Genomic DNA, 20,371 nt, shown 5'->3' on the forward strand with positions numbered 1-20,371 from the left:
GCATCCTCTGAGAGAGGCGGGAAGAGGGTGGGGAAGCCGAAGGGAGGGAGGTTGGGGATGCAGCTCCCATGATAACATCTGGGTGCCCCTCTGTCCTGGGGCCTCACAGGAGAGAGACCCTCTGGGGACTGGCTGCCCAAGAGGAGCAGGCATGACTTTGCCTGGTCCAAGCACCAGGCCACCCCAACTGGGAGCTTCTGGTTGGCATGGTGTCCTGGCCCCACTCCACCTGTCCAGCACCTAGACAAACCAGAACCCTGTTCTTAGTGAACATTATGTTTTACTACCCTTGGCTTGTCACTGTGTTTGTTTCACTAAAATCTGATGTATCAGCTCCTAGAGTAGGGAATTTGCCTTCATGCTGTTTGATAATGCATTGAGCTTGCTTGCCCATTTTTTCCTATGGTAAAATATACAAAATATGAGTTTGTCACTTGTAAGTGTCCAACTCAGTGGTATTAAATACAGTCATAATGCTGTGCAGACATCACCACGGTTCCTCTCCCTACCTCTTTTCATCTTTTGTTTTTCAGCGTTTAATTTTTGGCTGCAGAGTCTCATTTGCAGCATGTGGGATCTCTTCGTTGAGGTGGGAGGGCTTTGCTCTAGGTGTGGCACACTGGCCTAGTTGCTCTACGGCATGTGGGATCTTGGTTCCCCAACCAAGGATCAAACCCAGGTCCTCTGCACTGGAAGGCAGATTCTTAATCAAGGGGCCACTAGGGAAGTCCCAATTCTTTTCACTTTGCAAACTGGAAACTCTATACCCATTAAATACTAACTCTCCATTCCCATCCACTTAGGTCCTGGCACCCACTGATCTGCTTTCTGTCTCTATGATTTTGACTAATCTCAGTACCTCATGTAAGTGGACTCATATAGCATTTGTCCTTTTGTGGCTGGTTTTTATCACTGAGCATAATGTTCTCAAGGTTCATCCATGTTGTACATATCAGGATTTCCTTCCTTCTTAAGGCTGAATAACATTGCATTCCATGTATACACCACATTTAGTTTATACAGTCATGCTTTCATGGATGTTTCCACTCTTTTGTTTTTGTTTAGACACTAAGTCCTGTCTGATTCTTCACAACCCATGGACTGCAGCACACCAGGCTTCCCTGTCCATCACCATCCCCCAGAGTTTGCTCAAACTCATGGCCATAGAGTCAGTGATGCCATCCAACCTTTTCATCCTCTATTGCCCTCTTCTCCTCCTGCTCTCAATCTTTTCCAGCATCAGGGTCTTTTCTAATAAGTTGGCTCTTCACATCAGGTGGCCAAAGTATTGGAGCTTCAGCTTCAGCATCAGTCCTTCCAATGAATATTCAGGGTTGATTTCCTATAGGGTGAGCTTCGCTGGTGGCTCAGCTGGGAAAGAATCTGCCTGCAATGCAGGAGACCTAGGTTTGATCCCTGGGTTGGGAAGATTCCCTGGAGAAGAGAATGGCTACCCATTCCAGTAATCTGGCCTGGAGAATTCCATGGACTATTCATGGTGTTGCAAACAGTCAGACATGACTGAGCGACTTTCACTTTCTTTTCCTTTAGGATCGACTAGTTTGATCTCCTTGCAGTCCAAGGGACTCTCAAGAGTCTTCTCCAGCTTCAATTCTTTGGCGCTCATCCTTCTTTATGGTCCAACTCTCACATCTGTACACGACTACTGGAAAAACCATAGCTTTGGCAATATGGACCTTTGTCGGACCTTTTCCACTTTTGGCTATTGTAAATAGTGCCGGCATGGAATATAAGTGTGCAAATACCTGTTTGAGTCTCTGCTTTTAGTTCTTTGGGGCATGTACCCAGACATGGATTTGCTGGTCATCTGGTAATCCTATGTTTAATTTTTTGAGACTTGCATTTGTTATTACCAGCTGATTGATTTACCCACCCTTCCCTCCATCTAACACCTGACTACTGCTGGCCAGGCACAGTACGGATGCCAGGGTATAGGATAGCACTGGCCTCTGCCCTAATGGAGTTACAGTCTAGTGGGAAGAGCTGATTTTACTAACCAGCAGCATTTATTTGCCCCACATGTATAATCTCATGTGCTTGCATGTATGCTAAGTCACTTCAGTCATGTCCAACTCTATGCGACCCCATGGACTGTAGCCCGCCAGGCTCCTCTGTCCATATGATTCTCCAGGCAAGAATACTGGAGTGGGTTGCCATTCCTTTCTCTAGAAGATCATCCCAACCCAGGGATTGAACCCGAGTCTCTTACGTCTCCTGTTGTATTGGCAGGCAGGCGGGTTCTTTACCTCTAGTGCCACCTGGGAAGCCAGTCAATATGTTGTGTTAGTTGCTTCAGTGGTGTCCCACTCTTTGTGACCCCATGGACTGTATCTCACCAGCCTCCTGTCCATGGGATTCTCCAGGCAAGAATACTGGAGTGAGTAGCTGTTCCCTTCCTCAGGGGATCTTCCAGACCCAGGGATCGAACCCAGGTCTCCTGCAATGCAGGCAGATTGTTTACTGTCTGAGATACCAGGGAAGCTCCGGCGAACGTGATTCCCCTGGAAATATGCCCTCGGGATGCTGTTATTACCCATGTTTTCCAGATGAGGCGCTGCTGAGCTGAGGGTGCATCTTGGCCAGCACAGTCCTTAATAAGCGCCCTTAAGTGTGTGCACCAGTAGCTCTCGTGGTCTCTCCTGCTGCATGACCAGGTCTGGGTGAGCCCTGGGCTGAGGAGCACTGGCTGGTTTAGTGTGATTATCAGAAGCACCCAGAAGACCAATACATCTTTTTTTTTTAATTAATTAAATTTTATACATTCAGTTTTGGGTGTGCCCTAGCTTTCTCTACTTGCGGCGAGCAGAGGCCACTCTCTAGTTGTGGGCCACCAGCTTCTGACTTTCATGGCTTCTCTGGTCATGGAGCAGGCCTCCAGGGCACTCGCGCTCAGTAGCTGTAGCACACAGGCTTAGTTGCCCTTCAGCGTGTGGAATCTTCCCAGACCAGGGATTGAACCCACGTCCTCTGCATTGGCAGGCAGACCAGTGGTTACTGGACCACCAGGGAAGTCGCCTTATACCTGTTGATGACACATTCAAAATCATTCAAAAGCCTAAATGGGGTAACTTGGTTCAGGCATGCAGGATGGAGCCGGGTGGCCATGGTGGGTGTGGTTTCAGACACATTCCTGCATCACCAAGAACCTGTATTTTCTGAACGGGGTCAGACTTGGGGACACTGCAAACCATTTCCAAAACAGCATTTCCCAGCAGCTGCCCATGGCAACCTTGGGGTGTCAAACTCCCGCCCCCGCTTCTCAACTATATAATCCTTTCGAACCCCAACCAGTTCTTATTTAACAAGCACCCTTAGTTTCACCAGCTCCAGTCCCAGTTCTTGGCAAACAATTTTTGTACTCTTGCATTTTTTTTTTTTTGACTTTTCTAAGTCTCCCATTGTATGGTCAGTCCCGCAGGACACAATTCAAGTGCTTCTTGAGTCTGTGTCTCCCAGGCTGCAGTCCCAACACACCCAAAGAAACGCCTCCTTATTTCAACCACGCGTCCATTCTTGGAATACTTGGTTAGCACTCTAAAAATTCAGCTTCTACAATTAGATCAATTCCTTTTAGTTGCATATATAGCTTCTATAAAACTCACCTTACACAAGTTCTTATCTAAAAATGTCTCCTGTTGGAATTCCCTGGTGGTCCAGTGGTTAGGATTCCAGGTTTCCATTGCAGGGGGCATAGATTTGGTCCCTGACCGGGGAACTAAGATCCTGCATGCCATGCAATGCACCCAGATAAAAATCTGTTTTTTTGTTTTCCAGTCTTCAAGCATCCTTTAAAAAGATACTTAGTCCTGATAAGTCTGTGCTAAAAATATTAGTCACTAACAGGAGTGCCAATCACACTTTCCTAGAGTATAATTTGGCAAATATGTTAGGAATCTAATATAAACTATCTTTTTATCTGCCATTCCACTTCGAAGAATCTATGATAAGAAAGTAATCAGACAACAAGTTTCTACTGTAGAGCACAGGTGCCTATATTCAATACTCTGACAAACTATAATGGAAAATAATATGAGAAAGAATATATATACAGGTAAAGCGGGCTCTTAATTTTAGTTAAAAGATGCCTGCTCTTGGGAAGGAAACCTATGACAAACCTAGACAGCATTTTAAAAAGCAGAGACATTACTTTGCTAACAGTCAAAGCTATGGTTTTTTCAGTAGTTATGTATGGATGTGAGAGTTGGACCATAAAGAAAGCTGAGCACCGAAGAATCAATGCTTTCAAACTGTGCTACTGGAGAAGACTCCCGAAAGTCCCTTGGACTGCAAGGAAGTCAAACCAGTCTATCCTAAAGGAAATCAATCCTGCATATTCATTGGAAGGACTGATGCTGAAGCTGAAGCTCCAATACTTTGGCCACCTGATGCGAAGAACTGACTCACTGGAAAAGACCCTGATGCTGGGAAAGATTGAAGGCAGGAGGGGAAGGGGACGACAGAGAATGAGACGGTTGGATGGCATCACCAACTAGATGGACTTGAGTTTGAGCAAGTTCCAGGAGATGAAGGACAAGGAAGACCGGCATGCTGCAGTCTATGGGGTAGCAAGGAGTTGGACATGACTTGGCAACTGCACAAGGACAAAAAGAAGTCCAGTGAAATATTTTCAACACTGAGAAGCTGGAGACAGACTGACTATCAAATAATAGATGATTAAACAAATTCTTGTAACTCCACGTGATGAAAATAATGTTGTCATGAAATACCACGGAGAAATACTGGAGACAACCTTGAAGGTATGAAAATACAATATAGTACATTAAATCCCAATGTTTAATGTGTCAAACATTAGTACATTTCGTGAGCGCTGGCCACGTATCAGATACTTTCCAGGTATGGTGTAAAACCAGACAGATGGGCATAGAGTAAAGAAAGCCACACACTCTCGAGACACTGGGACTCGGACCAGTTTCTGTTTTCTTCTTAATGTTTGTAACCTCCCCCAGCTTTCCACAGCACTTGCTTCTCTTACAACTAGAGACTCGGTGAATGATGTTTAAGAACCTCTGTGGGGCGCAGGGCAGGGAAAGAAAAGCAGTCTACAGTGAGGTCAAACTGCTGAGGACAGCAAGCCTTGCTTCCAGTTAGATGACAGGATGATCCAAATGCCCCACAAAAGATGAATTCAGTGAACGAGAATTCCCTCACACTCTCTCTTCTCTTTAGTGAATCATTTGCCCCAAGAGCCCCCTTGAGGGTCTAAAATTCTTGGCTGTTGGCCCAGATTGTGAATCTGTTCTTCATCAGAGTATCACTGGAGAGAGAGGGAACGCTGGAGTGCAGGTGGGCTGGGAACAGAGGGTGAGGCTCGAGGTTATTTCTGTGGGTGGGGACGCCAAGCGGTGATGGCCCCTCAGGGACATGCACTGGAAGTCAGCACACACGTCCATGAATGCTTGGCTGAAAACTCTCTGTGGCCTGCAGCTGTTTTGAGTGGAGCCTCAGAGGCCATCACAAGGATCAGCTCAGTGACCCAAAGACAGCAAGGTGAGTTTCAAACCAGACAAGCGTGTTTGAGGATTAAAATGTCAATGGACACTGACAGCCCAGGAAAGAATCTAGGGCATTTTCTGGTGGCCCAAAGAGTTTATCTATTTATTTCCTTTTTTTTTTTGGCTGAACTGGATCTTTCTTGTGGCATGTGGGTTTTCTCTAGTTACTGCACACTGGATTAGTTGCCCCACAGCAAATGGGATCTTAGTTCCCAGAGCAGGGATCAAACCCATGTTTCCTTCATTATAACACAAACTGTTTACCACTGGACCACCAGAGAGGACCCCCAAAGTATTTTTAAGGTTCAGAAAATCTTGGCTGTTCCAAAGATTAGGGCTTCCCAGGTGGCACGCTGGTAAAGAATCCACCTGCCAATGCAGGAGACACAGGAGACTCAGGTTCAATCCTCTGGAGGAGGAAATAGCAACCCACTTCAGTATTCTTGCCTGGGAAATCCCATGGACAGAAGAGACTGGTGGGCTATAGCCCAGGGCGGGTGCAAAGACTCGGACATGACTGAGTGACTGAGCACACACACATTTCCAAGATAAAGCAAAAATAAATAACCTACTTAATTTAAAAAACAAAACAAAACTGGTAATCCAAGTTTCAGGTTTGGCTGTTGTCTCTTAAGAAAGACATTCTGGAACTGGAAACATCCCAAGCCTGTTCCTCAACAATGGAGCAACTTCTTAAGCATGGAAGGATTGCAAACTAGATTCTTCATCCATAAAAATGGCACCCGGAGTCCAGTAGTCACGAGAAAAGAGGAATTTTCCACCAACCTCTGTTTCAGCAGGGCAGGGGGACTGGGATTAGTGTCAGAGAAGAGGAAACTCATACTGAACACTCACTCATGCCAGGGGATGTCTTCAGCTGGTGACGCAGGTCAATTCGTTTGCCCTTAAACATTGTTTGAATGTCGATACTATGATTACATCTCTGCCTGAGGAAATGGGGACACTGAGTCCAAGGGTTGATCTGACTTGAAGGAGAAATGCTGTAGCCATCGGAGAAGCTGGAATCCAAACCAGACTGTGTGGCTCTGAAACCACACAATCCAGATTGGGGCTTGAACCCACTGTCCTGGGATTGGATTCACCTGGGGTTAGGATTTAACAAAGTTCAGGTTCTTTATGTCACGTCCCAGAAAGAATTCAGGGAGAGACAAAGTGAGAGGTAAGAAGTGGTTTAGTTAGAGAGATACATATTCCATACATAGCCCATCTCAAAAAGCAAGAAAGACCTTGGGAGAAAGGTCTGTGGAGTGTGAGCCATTCCAGAAGGTGAGCAGCCATGAAATATGGGTGGTTAGTTCTTCAGTACATTTCAATTCAGTCGCTTAGTCATGTCTGACTCTTTTTGACCCCATGGACTGCAGCACACCAGGCTTCCCTGTCCATCACCAACTCCCAGAGCTTGCTCAAACTCATGTCCATCGAGTCAGTGATGCCATCCAACCATCTCATCCTCTATGGTCCCCTTCTCCTCCCGCCTTCCATCTTTCCCAGCATCAGGGTCTTTTCCAATGAGTCAGTTCTTTGCATCAGGTGGCCAAAGCATTGGAGTTTCAGCTTCAGCCTCAGTCCTTCCAATGAATATTCAGCACTGTTTTCCTTTAGGATGGACTGGTTTGATCTTGCAGTCCAAGGAACTCTCAAGAGTCTTCTCCAACACCACAGTTCAAAAGCATCTTCAATGCTCAGCTTTCTTTACACTCCAACTCTCACATCCATACATGACTACTGGAAAAACCATAGCTTTGACTAGATGGACCTTTGTTGGCAAAATAATGTCTCTGCTTTTTAATATGCTGTCTAAATTGGTCATAGCTTCTCTTCCAAGGAGCAAGCATCTTTTAATTTCAGGGCTGGAGGCACCATCTGCAGTGACTTTGGAGCTCAAAAAAGTAAAGTCTCTCACTATTTCCACTGTTTCCCTATCTATTTGTCATGAAGTGATGGGACCAGATGTCATGATATTAGTTTTCCGAATGTTGAGTTTTAGGCCAGCTTTTTCACTCTTTTCTTTTACTTTCATCAAGAGGCTCTTTAGTTCCTCTTCATTTTCTGCCATAAGGGTGGTGTCATCTGCATATCTGAGATTATTGCTATTTCTCCCAGCAATCTTGATTCCAGCTTGTCATTTCGCTTGATGTACTCTTCATATAAGTTAAATAAGCAGGGTGACAATCTTTGTGCTTCGGTGCGTGGGGTCACAAAGAGTCGGACCCGACTGAATAACTGAGCTGGATTCTGTGGCGACTGAACCCTGTGCTGCTGCAGCTGCTGACCTCCCACACGCTCTGAGGGAGGTCAGGGTGGAGAGAGGGTCTCTGTGCTCCAGAGAACCTGGTGGGACAGGCCTTTAGATAGGTGGATATTTTCAGGAACAGATTTTGTGATCCCATACCTTGCATCTCCTCATATCTAGAAAGAACCGAATCCCTTCTTGGTGACAGCAGCTCCTCCTGATTAGTGGAAAACTCTTGTAAAGTAAGCACTTAATTGTATTGAACTCCTTCACCAAAATCTTATACACTGACCTCCCCCACTCCATAGGGAGCAGTCTCTCAGAGCTATCTGAGGTGCTGTCTCCTGGGCTGCTGTCCTCATTTTGTCCCAAATAAAATTTCACTCACAACTCTCAAGTTGTGCATCTTTTTTAGTCAAAAAAACCATGGAGGAGTTGAGGGTTTTGGTTACCAGAAATGGCAACCCTCTCCAGTATTCTTGCCTGGAGAATCCCATGAATAGAGGAACTTGGCAGGCTATAGTCCATGGGTTGCAAGAGTCAGACAGGACTTAGCAATTAAACCACCGCCACCACTCTGTTCTCCTGACTCCGCCCAGTAGTAAACCTTCCTCTGCCCCAAACTACGATAGGTTTGTTTGACCTCCCTGTGCCTGGCACACAGGATCTTACTTGCCTTGGGTAACAGACTAGGCCCCCACCACATGGGTTTGCCCCTGCCAATAGGTTCTAACGGAGGACACTGCCCAGGGTCGGTGGGGTGGGCACTGGCCACGTGTCTCGGCCCAGCACACCCTGAGGAGAAGGCCAGTCATGTGTCCAAGGTGGGGGAACTGGGCCCTTGGGTCCCCAAAGTTCTCATGGTGATGGAGGCGTCCGCCCCCCAGGCCTCTGCAGGGTAACTTGGCTGTGGATCAGGCGTGCATGCCCTAGGTAGGGGCGTCTGGTTAGCAAGGTGGGCCTGGATCCTTGGTGCTGCCAGAGGGTCGCAGGGCCCATGCGTCCTGGCCCCGGTACGCTCGGTGGCCGCAGGGGCGGTGGACCGCATACGAGTTCCGGGCCTTGCAGGGCCTGGAATTGGGGCCAGGCACTGCGCTCCACTGGGCCCTGGGGAAGGTGGTCCCGGTAACTCCCAGCCCAGTAGCCCACTTGCAGACATCCCTGTCCGTGCCCACTTCCAGGGCGCCTCGCCAGTGCCCTTCCTCCGCGGGGGCCCTTGTTTGTCGGGCTCGTGGTCCTGCTGTGCCGGCAGTGTGCGGCCCCGGGGTTAGAGGCGTGGTGCAGGCCAGGGGGCGGACCTGTGTGGAGTGAATGAAGGACTCGAGGAACCGATGAATGAAGGCAGGCCGGCGCAGCCTGCTGCGCCCCACAGGGTAAAACTGAAAGTGCAAGCCGGCGTTTTGGAGGGTGGCCGCCCACGTGCCGGTAGCGCAGAGATGTGGGTGGGTTGCCCGGGCCTGGGTTGCGGTAGATGATTTGCCCGGGAGGGGCGGGAGTGGGCGGGGACAGGAGGATGCCCCGCCCCCGGCCCGCCCCGGCGCAGCGCGGGACCCGCGGGTTCCTAGCCGCGCTGAGGTCAGAGGGAGGCGGCCTGTCGTCCGAGCCGAGCGCCTGCGCCGATCCGGGCCGCGGCGGAGCGGAGCCCGAGCGTGGCCGAAGCCGAGCTGAGCGCGCGGCGGAGACGCTGACCCCCCGGCCCCGCGCCGCCGCGGCAGGCCCGGCATGGAGGAGGAGTGCCGGGTGCTCTCCATTCAGAGCCACGTCGTCCGCGGCTACGTGGGCAACCGGGCGGCCACGTTCCCGCTGCAGGTACGCTTACGTAACCCGGAGGTGTCCCCGCGTCCGGCCGTGCGGGCCAGCGAAGGGGTGGCCGCCGCCGGGCCGCGTGACCTTGGCCCGGCAGCCCGGAGGATCTGGAGCGCGGGGTTCCAGACGCGGGCGGGGTAGGCGGGCACTTTGCAGGGGCGGAGGCGGGGCCGCACTTGGACCCAGGAGGGTGGAATGGGGACGGGGTGGGGACGCTATGTTAGAATGAAGACCCCGGGCGCGTGCTGTGAGCACCCGCCAGCCCCCACCCTTTCCCACCGGCCCGACCCTGGGAAAGGGAAAATGCGGAGCAGCGGCCGGAGACCCAGCGAAGGTGGGCGCTGGGCAAGCAGGTCTCTGCACTGCTTACCTGGTGGGCGACCCGTCCCCATCCGGTCCCCGCCCCCTGCGGATCGGGAGGCTCGCCGTGAGGCCCTGGGCGGCCAGGGTGGGCTCCACCCTGCGACTGCCTGTTGAGGGGCGGTCGCCGGGAGGGGATGGGACGGAGGGGGCCTACCTGCAGGTGTTGGCACCGGAGAAGTAAAGCCCAGAGGGCATTTCAGGCCGTGCAGGGTCTGGCTGTAGATGCAGCTTCCTACATGTGTCAGCCTTTCCCTACTAGGGTGCCCACGGGCTTCCTCCTGCTTCCCCCACCTGTGCTCCGTGAGGGGCTCACGGTCTCTCTCTGGGTTATCAGTGAGCACCACTGCTTCCTGTCTCAGCCCCAAGGTTGTGGTTGGGTAGCCCTTGGAGGGTCGGGATGAGGCCTGGGTGCAGTGGGGTGTCAGCGTTGGGGTCACCGTCACTTCCTTGCCCTGTGGGCTAAGCAGGGGGCTGTGCGTCCGGGCTGGTGGCTCTCTTGGACCGTGCACCTCTGGCCCATTGTCCTTGGGTCCTATCCTTGAACAAGGAGCTAGTGTCTGGCCCCTGTTGTGCATGCTGTACGTGAGGGCCCTGTGCTGGACCCTCAAGATCACAAAGGGCCACCCAGTCACAATGGCCTGTAGGTGCCAGCTGGCTGGAGGGGCCGTGGGAAGGGTTGGAACCCTTCAGTAGAGCTTGAGGGCCGACCTGAGGCTGGCCTGCCCATCTTCCGGGGAGGAGGCAGTGGAACAAAGACTTGAAGGTGGCATGGTACAAGGGTTCAAGTCCAACTGACCCGCCTGGCCAGCTCCCTATGATCTTTGAGCACCTGTGGAGATAAGGTGAGGCCCTTGGCCCTCCCATTCCCACCAGCGGGGGTGCAGACCATGGGGGCAGCCAGGGTGCACTCCAGGACTGGCCCCAAGGCCCCAGCTCTTGGTCACTGATTGCTTGGGCAGGGCCTCTATGGTGGGGCAGTGCTGGGGTTGAAAGTGCAGGATCCCTGCAGCAGGGGCAGCCGCAGAAGGTGGAACCAGGAAGTTCCCTACCAGATAGTGGTCCGCCTGCACCCTGCCTAGAGGGAGCTGCCCTTGGCAGAAGTGTGCAGAGGTGTGTAGACTCTGCTGCTTCCCTGGGCCTCTGTCTCTCCCTGTGGCTGCTCCTTTATCTTTCCTTGGGCAAGTTGTTCCTCTGATCATCTATTCCTTGATTTCTAGGCACTGACCCTAAACTTGCAGACCAACATGTCCTTTGCCAATTACTTGATGGGATGCTCCTCCAGACCACCCCCCTTGGGAAGGGCCTCTGAAGGACTGAACCTTGGTTCTCACCTGAGGTCTCCTCTCTATCCAGCATCCTTACCTGTGGTCTTGAGGGACAGACGTCGGGGGTGCTATCCCCCTTCTGTATCTCCAGGGTGGGGGTAGCACCTGTCTCTGACTTAATCCATCCCTGCACTTCCTCTTGTCTGCTTAAAGAAAAACGCACAGCAAGGGAGTTGGAGTTTTAGTCATGGACTTACTGAGGACTGTAAGGGGGACAGTCTCTCAGGGCACTGCTCCAGAGAGGTCAGGGAGAGGCCAGTTTGTACATGAGGTTTTGGGAGCTGGGAAATACTTGCATTCAAGCTTACTTCTGGGTAAAAGATTACTGCTAATCACGAAGAACAGATATCTTAAGTTATTGATTTTAGTGGTATTCTAAGTATGGAAAGATGCAGGAATTTGAAATTCTTTCTGAGATACGCATCTAACATCTGTTTATCCAAAGCACTGAGTACCTGCTCCTGTTTTTTATATCCTGAATTCCTCAGATGGGCTGCTGTGGCTTAGACTTAACCCTCGTAAAATTGGAAGTGAGCCAGGCTCTTTTGTTATTTATTCACACTCCCCTGGAGGCTCATTCTTAAGCTGGGGACTTGAAGAGGCTGCCTTCCACCTTGAGCTCTCTAGTGCTCAGTTGCCTCATCTGTGGAATGGGCATAGAGCCTGACTCCAAGGACTCAATAAGGGTGACCATCCCTGGGAAGTGCCTCGGAGGTGCTGGCTGCTGAGTGAGGTGGCCGCAGTGCCCAGGGTGCTTTTCTTAGTCCTCTCTGCAGAAAGACCAGACAGGGAGGTAGGGCCAGTGGGCAGCCAAGTGTGCCTGGGGCATCTAAGGGAGGCCAGGGCCTCCATCAGGCCTGGATCACATCCTTACCTGTGTCCTTTGCCCTAATCATTTCCTCCTCCTAACGTAGCCTTGGGCGGGTGGAAAAAGCTGAGGAGGGGAAGAAAGCAGAGAGGGTGGCTCTCAAAACGTGCTCCACCAAACCAAGCCCACCTTGATGGTGTGAACTATGAGAGAATTGAAAGGTTGTTGCTGAACCACGAAAGACGCCGGGATTCTTGGCCTCCGGAGGAGAAGAATTCAACCCAGGGCCAGAGACGAGGCTTGATCGCTCAGAGCTTTTTAAAGTTTTATTAAAGTATAAAAGAGAGAGGAAAAGCTTCTGACATAGACATCAGAAGGGGGCAGAAAGAGTGCCCCTCACTAGTGCCAGCAATGGAGTTATATACTTCTAATTAGTTATTGGGCTTCCCTGGTGGCTCAGAGGTTAAAGCGTCTGCCTGCAACTCGGGAGACCTGGGTTCGATCCCTGGGTCAGGAAGATCCCCTGGAGAAGGAAATGGCAACCCACTCCAGTGTTCTTGCCTTAATTAGTTATTACAGTGAATCCAAAGAATGTCTGGAGGTTGTAAAGACCTTACTAGACCCACTCCCATAATTTACATTTTAAAATAACAGGATTAGCCAGAAAGGGTGGGGGGGAGTTCCCAGAAACTGTCCTCAAGCAGGATACATTATTGTTATGCAATCCTAAGGAATGTAGAGGGAAAAAAAGTTTGTCCTTTCCTCTTCCTTGAGAATTTCAAGGGAATTTCAAGGGAATTTCCCTCTCTCCTTGGGGACCTCCAGACTTCTTTTCAGCCTGCCTAGGAATTGACTCTCTCAGAATAATAAACTTTGTTTCAGCCACGTGAGCACTCACACGGTCCTCGTTTGAGGTCCCACTTGGGACACACAGTTAGCCCATATGAGAAGAATTTCCAGAGATTTTCCGTAGCTCACTGTACACTTTCTCCCATGGCCACTTAGTGCTTCCTTGTCCAGAGTCCAGATTCCCCACAAGTTTACTCACGCTTGCTTTGGCTAGGCTGCCGAGCTCTTGTAAGGGCTACAGGAGGCTCCGTGGGGTCTTCTGTAGGCATTTTGCTCCCCACTCAACATGTGAGCACTGCAGGAGCACAGAGGGGCAGGGCATGGTGCAGGATGGGCTGCGGGTGAACAGAGCCTGGAAGTGGCCGTGCCTTGCACGATTCCAGCAGGTGTCCCCTGACTACAGAGCTGTGCCGAGTTCTGAAAATGTTCTGAATTTTGATGGATGCTGTACAGCTGGAGACGCCACAGGTGGGGTTACCCACACAGCTGACTGTGGGAAGAGAGCTTGGAAATGGCAGGAGAAGGTGGGGTCTGGCCGGGCCCCACAAATGTGGGGAGGCAAAATATGCACTTGTGCGGGGTGGAGAGGCTGCCGGTGGAGGGGTGCTGACCCGGTGCCCGCGTCTTGGAGAAATGGCTCAGGGGCCCCCGTGCCCCCCAGACATTCTCAGCCTCATCTGCACAGTGAGAACAGTCCTGTTAGTGATGACATGGTGCCAAGCTCCCAGGTTCTGCTTGTGGTGGGGTGCAGTGTGGATCCCTGCCCAGGGACCTCCCACCATTCCCAGAGTTGTCCTGGCTAGACGTCTGCAAGCTAGATGTCTGGGCTTCAGGGCTCTGGTTCTCAAACTGCTTTTTGCCAGGTCCCCACAGGCTTCCCTGGCGGCTCAGATGGTATAGAATCTGCCTGCAATGCAGGAGACCCGGATTTGATCCCTGGGCAGGAAAGATCTCCTGAAGAAGGAAATGGCAACCCCCTCCAGTATTCTTGCCCGGAGAATCCCATGAACAGAGGAGTCTAGAGAGCTACAGTCCATGGAGTCGCAAAGAGTTGTACACGATTGAGCGACTATCACTCACAGGCTACAGTCCAAAGGGTCAAAAAGTGTCAGATGCAACTGAGCGATCAACACTTAATACCACAGCACGCTGGTGGCGGTCTCAGGTGGGTAGCCTGCAGGCAGCTGCCTTCCCTGGGCAGAGAAAAATGGTAACACAGAAGAGAAAGGACCAGAACCTTGACTGTGGTTTTGGATTTGTTTCTGGGCTCGAGTTCATAGTCCGTTTTAGTGGCTGAGGGGCACGTGCTGCTGTGACCAGCAACAGCAGGTAGAGCTGTGGGCAGGGTACTCCTCATCGGCAGTGAGCGAGGGAAGTGAGAGGGTGGGCTCGTGCCTTCCTGTCCTGTCTCTGGTGGTGGGGACTGCAGGTCAACGGCGTCATGCCTATGATGCTTCCAGGGCCCCTTCCCCGGGCAGACCCTGGGACCTCTCGCTGTTCTGACCTTGATTCTAGGGAGAGAAAAGGGAAGGGGTGGATGGACCCAGTGTGGCCTCCTCCCAGCCTGGACTCTGTGGGCTGCTTTCCTCTTGGAAGTGGAAAACCTCATGTTCTTCCTGGCTGGAAGTGTACTTCTGAGCCCCCTCTGTGTTAGGGAAGACAGGCTTGTTGATCCAGCAGCTCCTCCTGTGTTTTCATAGGTCCCACCCATCCTCTTGTGGCTCAGACAGTAAAGAATCTGAAGATCCTGTGGAGAAGGGAATGGCTACCCTCCCCAGTATTCTTGCCTGGAGAATTCCATGGACAGAGGAACCTGGTGGGCTACAGTCCATGGGGTCGCAAAGAGTTGGACACGACTAAGCGACTAACACTTCCACCTCACTCCCATTGTCTAGCAGCCCCACAACCCCACTCCTGCCCTACTGCTTCCCGGTTTTTTTGGTGAAAACACAGCAGGGGTCTTCCCTGGTTGTCTAGTGCTCTGGGCCCCCAATGTAGGAAGCCTGGGTTTGATCCTGGTCTGGGAAGTAAGATCCTGCATGCCACGTGGTACAGTCGAAAGAGAGAAACAAAAATACAGCAGGTACACGCGGCCTTAGGCTCTGTATGAGTTTCTGGGGGGCGGCCATAGCAGAGTACCACAGAGGGGCTTAGAATCGTGGATTTATTCTCCCGCAGTTCTAGAGGCCAAGAGTCTGAAGTTAGGATGCTGACTGGGCCGTGATCCCTCCCCCAGACGCTGGAGGGGAGGGTCCTTCCTGCCTCTTGCAGCTTCTAGGGGGCTCCAGGTATCCTTGGCTTGTGGCCACATCACTCCAGTCCGTGCATCTGTTGCATGGCCTGCTCCTGTGTGTCTCAAATAAGCACCTTTGTCATTGGCTGTGGGGTCTACTGACACAATCCAAGGCCATCTTGGCTTGAGATGCTTAGCTTGATTGTATCTTGCCAGACCCAGTTTCCAGTTCAGTATGTGCATGAATCCTCAGCCAGAATGTATTTCAGGGGCTGCTGTTCAATTCACTGTGAGTTAAAAGGAGCCTGTTCAGAGAGATTTAAAAGCGACCCAAATTGGGTGTTTAATTAAAGCCCCAGCATCCAAAAGCTGTCTTCTGGGAAGAATAGCACAGGCGGGAGTTGAACTGCTGCCTCAGCCGCGACTCTTGTGTCTCCCTCCAGCCGCTAGGCACTTCTCCTGCCAGGGCGGCCAGCACTTGCGATGCCAACAGGCACTCTGCTGGGCAGATGAGTCTTTCTGAGGGTGTCCAGGCAGGTGGTAGCTGGCCTCGTGCCGGATGTGTGGTGCGCGCTTCCTTCTGAGGCCGTGTTTGGATTGGCACGGTAGCCTCGGGCATGCAGGACCTCTGCTGGGGTCACTGGAGGCCCAGGGTGCCACCTTGAAGGACCATGCTGGGGGGTGGGGGGCACATAAATAATTCTGTGACCTTGAGAATCTGATTTGGGACCTTAGCTCAGAACCCACTTCAGTACTGTGTTGCCGAGACTACAGGCAGCCCTGGAAGGTGGGTCAGGGGTTGTCTCATTTGGGGGCCTATATAGAAACCCACCTCGTTCTCTGACTCTCCTGGCCCCTCGGTGCAGAAGCAGAGCCGAGACATCCAGCAGGGCTGGAGACGGTTTCTTGTGCAGGGACCTCAAAGCCAGGCCTGTTTGCCAGTGGACTGGCTTGGACACCCGGCAGGAAGGGGTAGGCTGGGGGGCAGCCGACTGTGCAGAGAGGCCCTGGACTGGAAACCTAGGTTCACACCCTCCCTGCCTAGTGATGGGGCCACAGGAGCTGAGCAGAGGCCGCAGAGCTGCCCAGCAAGCAAGTGTGGACAGCTCACCCCGGCCTCTCCTAGAGGCTTGTGACTGGTGGTAGTGGGGACGCTTCCGGCCATAAGCAGCTTATTTTCCACCTCTCCCCTTTAAGAACCGCCTGAACTGTAAAGTGGCCCTGTTCAGAGGCTCTCTTGATTCATCTTAAAACACTTGGTCCTTGGAAAATCTTTACGCTTTTTCATTAGAATTCCTTGGATAAAAAGGACCTTTTCTGTCAGGACTGAGTTTGAAAGATGCTGGAAGGATGTCACCTGCCCTTTAAAAGACGTAGTGTTTGCCATTAAGGTTTTCGTGGTGGCACGTGCATTGGCAGACAGTGCCAGGGAGTCAGTGCCCAAAAGCACACCTTCTTCCTACCCCGCCTCGGGCCCCCTGCCGCTTCCCAGAGGAGCGCACCAGTGCTGGAACCCCGTGACCTGGGACGCTGTGCTCTGCTTGCTTCCCTCCGGAAGTCCCCGTCTCGCCCAGTGTGTCCCAACCCTGGAACTTAGGTGTTGCTTCAGCATTTCTCCTGCCTTTTGTATTTTCCCAAGAATCTCCAGAATTGCTCAATATCTTGATTTTGTAACCCTTTCTTAGTTTGGGGCTGAAATTTGTGTCATTCCTCTTTGCCTGTCATGTAGAAAAGCAAGAACTTAATGGCCTGTGGGGGGAGGTATACCCATGTGTGCGAGTGTGTTGTGTGTGTGTGTGTGTGTGTGCTCAGCTGTGGGTGTGTACATGTGGGTGCGCGTGTGCAGTTGTGTGGTGTGACGTCTGCCTCATGCTGGCATGACCACCCCTCACAGGGACCTCTCTGTAAGGTCTGTGCTGAGAGGCCCCTGGCCTGGAAACCTGAGCAGGTGTCCGTGAGCAGGGCTGTGACCGCACACAGAGGGACCCCCCTGGCAGTGTGGCTCATGGGCCTGGATGTCCCTGGAGCTCACCCACATGGAGCTTTTGAAATAAGAGCGGCCAGCTCTGCTCAGAGTGCTCCGGGAGAGTGCCGCCAAGGGTAGAGTAGATGGAGTTTGTCCAGGAGAGAGGAATGTGTGGAGCCACGGCTCAGCCGAGGAGGGACAGCCCCTCCCGTCCCCTGACCAGAGCTGCAGCCCTGTCCCCCGTCTGTAGCTGGTGCTGCTGGGAGCTTGGGCCAAGACCGCCTCTCTCAGGGTGGTGCCCAGCTGAACCTGACCAGCGAGTGTGCGGGGCCTGGTGGCCGGGGTGGGTGCACTGCGCTGGGAGCAGGGCTGGGGCCAGGGTGAGGGGGTCCGGGGCCGGCCGCCCAGGAGACGAGGGCGCATGTGGGGCAAAGGTGGCCTTGGGACTTAAGGCGAGCTGGGTGGGGGTGAGGGGGCTGCAGCACTGTTCAAGGGACACAGGGCTGTTCCCTGTTGGAGCTCCCGTGGGAGATGAGGGGCGGGTGGTTTCGAGTTGGGCTGAGTGGTCAGGCTGACCAGGGGCGGGTAGAGAAAGGGACCCTGGAGTACCCAAGGCTGATCAGTCGGACCACAGGCACATGGCTTTCCTGTGTCCTCTCTTTGCTAATTCTGATTTCCTAGGCGAGTGACTGAAAAGGTCTTGCAAAACAGGCCTCGGTGAAGGTTTTGAAGATGGTGAAGTGAGTCCTCTCGCTGCCCAGCCCCTGACCCTCCCGTGGAGGAAGCTGCGTGGCCTGGGCTTCCCGGCTGTGTGTTCTGCGTGCTCTCGCTGTCTGTGCCTGGCTGTCAGCAGTGGTTGATGACTCAGCATCCAGGCGGAAGTAGGGATGTGGCTTTAGGCCCCCAGCACATGTAGCTGCCCTCAGGAGGGATGCTGTGCCTAACGGGTGGACTGAGGTCCACGTTGCTGGGACGTGGGGGGACTGTGTGGACGTTGTCTTTGATGTCACTGTTCTTTGTGGCGGACGCCCCTGGAGCTTCTGAATGTGCTCTTCTAGGTGGGCGTGCACGCCAGCCATTGGGGTCTCCCCTGCCCTGGGGGAGAGGTGGGAAGCTGGAGCGTGGGGTTGAGGAACGGGCCCTGTCTGATGCCCGAAGGGCCTCTGTTTTGCCTGTGCATCTTGTTGGCCATCCCGGGTCTGAGACTGTGTCCCCAGCATTAGACATGCTCACGTGGTCCCGTGGAGCCAGGTTTCCTCAGCAGCTGAGTGAGCTTGAACTGGCACGACCTTGGTGGGCAGCAGACCAGCTGGACATGGAGCCTCTTGGCTGAGACTCTAGTTCTTTCTGAAGCGGAGCCCGAAGCACGGCTTTGGCCCCCAGCCTTCATTCAGAGGCCCACAGGGCGATGGACTCATCCCAGAGGGTCACAGTGGCAGGGAGCGCAAACTCCCAAACGCCCCTACAAAGCCTGGGTGCTCTAGTGGAGGCTGAGAAGACAAGGTTTCCAACAAGGTCTTGGAGCCAAGAGTCCCTGTTTCAGACTCGGGGGAGCTCACAGAGGCCCAGAGGCAGAAGGACTTTGGGGTTTCAGAGAGTGTGTGGAATTCAGTTGGTGGGACGCACAGCCTGGGGTTTGGGCCTCATTCCACGGGTAACCCTCGAAGGTTGGTGTCTGCGGGGTGCTTTGGGGAGCAGGGGAAGGACAGCACAGAGGCTCCCTGGATGGGAGCTAGGACTTGAAACAGGCCCGCTTGAGAATTCCAGCAGCACCTGCCCCTGGCTGCACTGGGCTGGGGACAGTGAGGGAGGGAGGGTTAGGCCCGAGATGGTGCTCTCCCTGATCTCTGAAGGCCTCCCCTCCCCTCCCCTTCCCGTGCTGAACTAGCCAATTCTTCCTCTTTTTTTCTTAAAATGAGTCTTGTTGCTGGTAAATGGTGAAAAGCTGGCAGGGGTGGGGCAGGGCCGATTTCCCTGGTGTAATTCTGCCAGCTGACCACCAGCTGCCATTCTGGGTTGGAAGACAGGCTGAGTGGCCGCTGGAGCCAAGGATGTGGCCGCAGCTGATCGGGGTGGGAGCTGGGGCAGGTAGCAGACTTACTGGTGTACAGGTCACTGGAGCCAGGTGAGCTAGCTTTGTGGCTGCACGGTGGCCTTGCTCCCCACGCAGCCTGCGTGCTCAGGGCCAGCAGAGCGCTGAGAACTCTCCTTCAGGACACGTGGACATCCTCTTCCGCCTGTCAGAGAACTTTGCTTGGCTTGTTTTCAAGTGGAAATGTAGTTGATTTACGATGCTGTGCTAATTTCAGGAGTATAGCACGGTGACCCAGTTAATACGTGTGTGTTCTTTTCCATGATAGTTTATTATAAGACACTGAATATAATTCCTATGTTATAGAGTAAATCCTTGCTGTTTATCTTCTAGATGTAGTGACATGTCCGGATATTCTTAACTGATCCCTTGCCCTGCTTCCTTTCCCCATAAGTTTGTTTTCTGTGTCTGTGAGTGTGTTTCTGGTTTTGTATTATTTTTTAGTATCCATATATATGTGATATCATATAATATTTGTCTTTCTTTGTCTGACTTCACTTAGTATATAATCTCTACATCCATCCATGTTGCTGCAAATAGCATTATTTCATTCCCTGCTTATGGCTGAGTACTATTTCATTAGTATCACCAACTCTATGAACATGAATTTGAGCAAACTCTAGGAGATGGTGAAGGACAGGGAAGCCTGGCGTGCTGCAGACCACGGGGTCGCAAAGGGTCAGACAGGACTCAGTGACTGAACACCACGTCTTCCACTTGTTGGTCACGTTGTTTGCACGTATTCTCCCAGCCCATAGATTGTCTTTTTGGTTTGTTTATGGTTTGCTGTGGAGAAGCATTCAAGTTCGATTACGTCCCATTTGTTTGTTTTTGCCTTTATTTCTCTTAGGAAAAGAGAACTCTGCTCCTAAGGGTGCGTGTGAATAGACTGGACTCCCTGGTGGCTCCACCCACACTCAGTGGGGTTGTGTAAGGGCAAGCACGGGGAGAGGGGTGAGCGCGGGGAAGTGGAGCCGGGGCTCTTTACATCTGACTGGTTTCCTTTGCTGTTATTCCTCATGCTCAGTAACTGTTTGCCCTGCATTCTTTTGTTCTCTGAAGATCATTAGTTACCGAGACCTGTTCAAGGGCAAGCGCTGTGACCAGGCCCGGGTCACAACATGGCTTAGACCAAACGTTT

At 52.3% G+C, this 20,371-nt stretch overlaps 1 protein-coding gene across 1 annotated transcript in view; it reads left to right on the forward strand.

Moving 5' to 3' along the window:
* Positions 1-9,357: 9,357 nt before the first annotated feature.
* Positions 9,358-20,371, forward strand: part of PDXK (pyridoxal kinase) — a 31,124-nt gene continuing 20,110 nt past the window's right edge. The window contains exon 1 of the mRNA XM_019963561.2: positions 9,358-9,597. Within this exon, the coding sequence (XP_019819120.1) occupies positions 9,511-9,597 (87 nt within the window). The 5' untranslated portion in view covers positions 9,358-9,510. The remainder of the gene's footprint in view (positions 9,598-20,371) is intronic.

This window comes from Bos indicus, chromosome 1 (assembly GCF_029378745.1).
Source record: "Bos indicus isolate NIAB-ARS_2022 breed Sahiwal x Tharparkar chromosome 1, NIAB-ARS_B.indTharparkar_mat_pri_1.0, whole genome shotgun sequence".
NCBI classification, from domain to species: Eukaryota; Metazoa; Chordata; class Mammalia; order Artiodactyla; family Bovidae; genus Bos; species Bos indicus.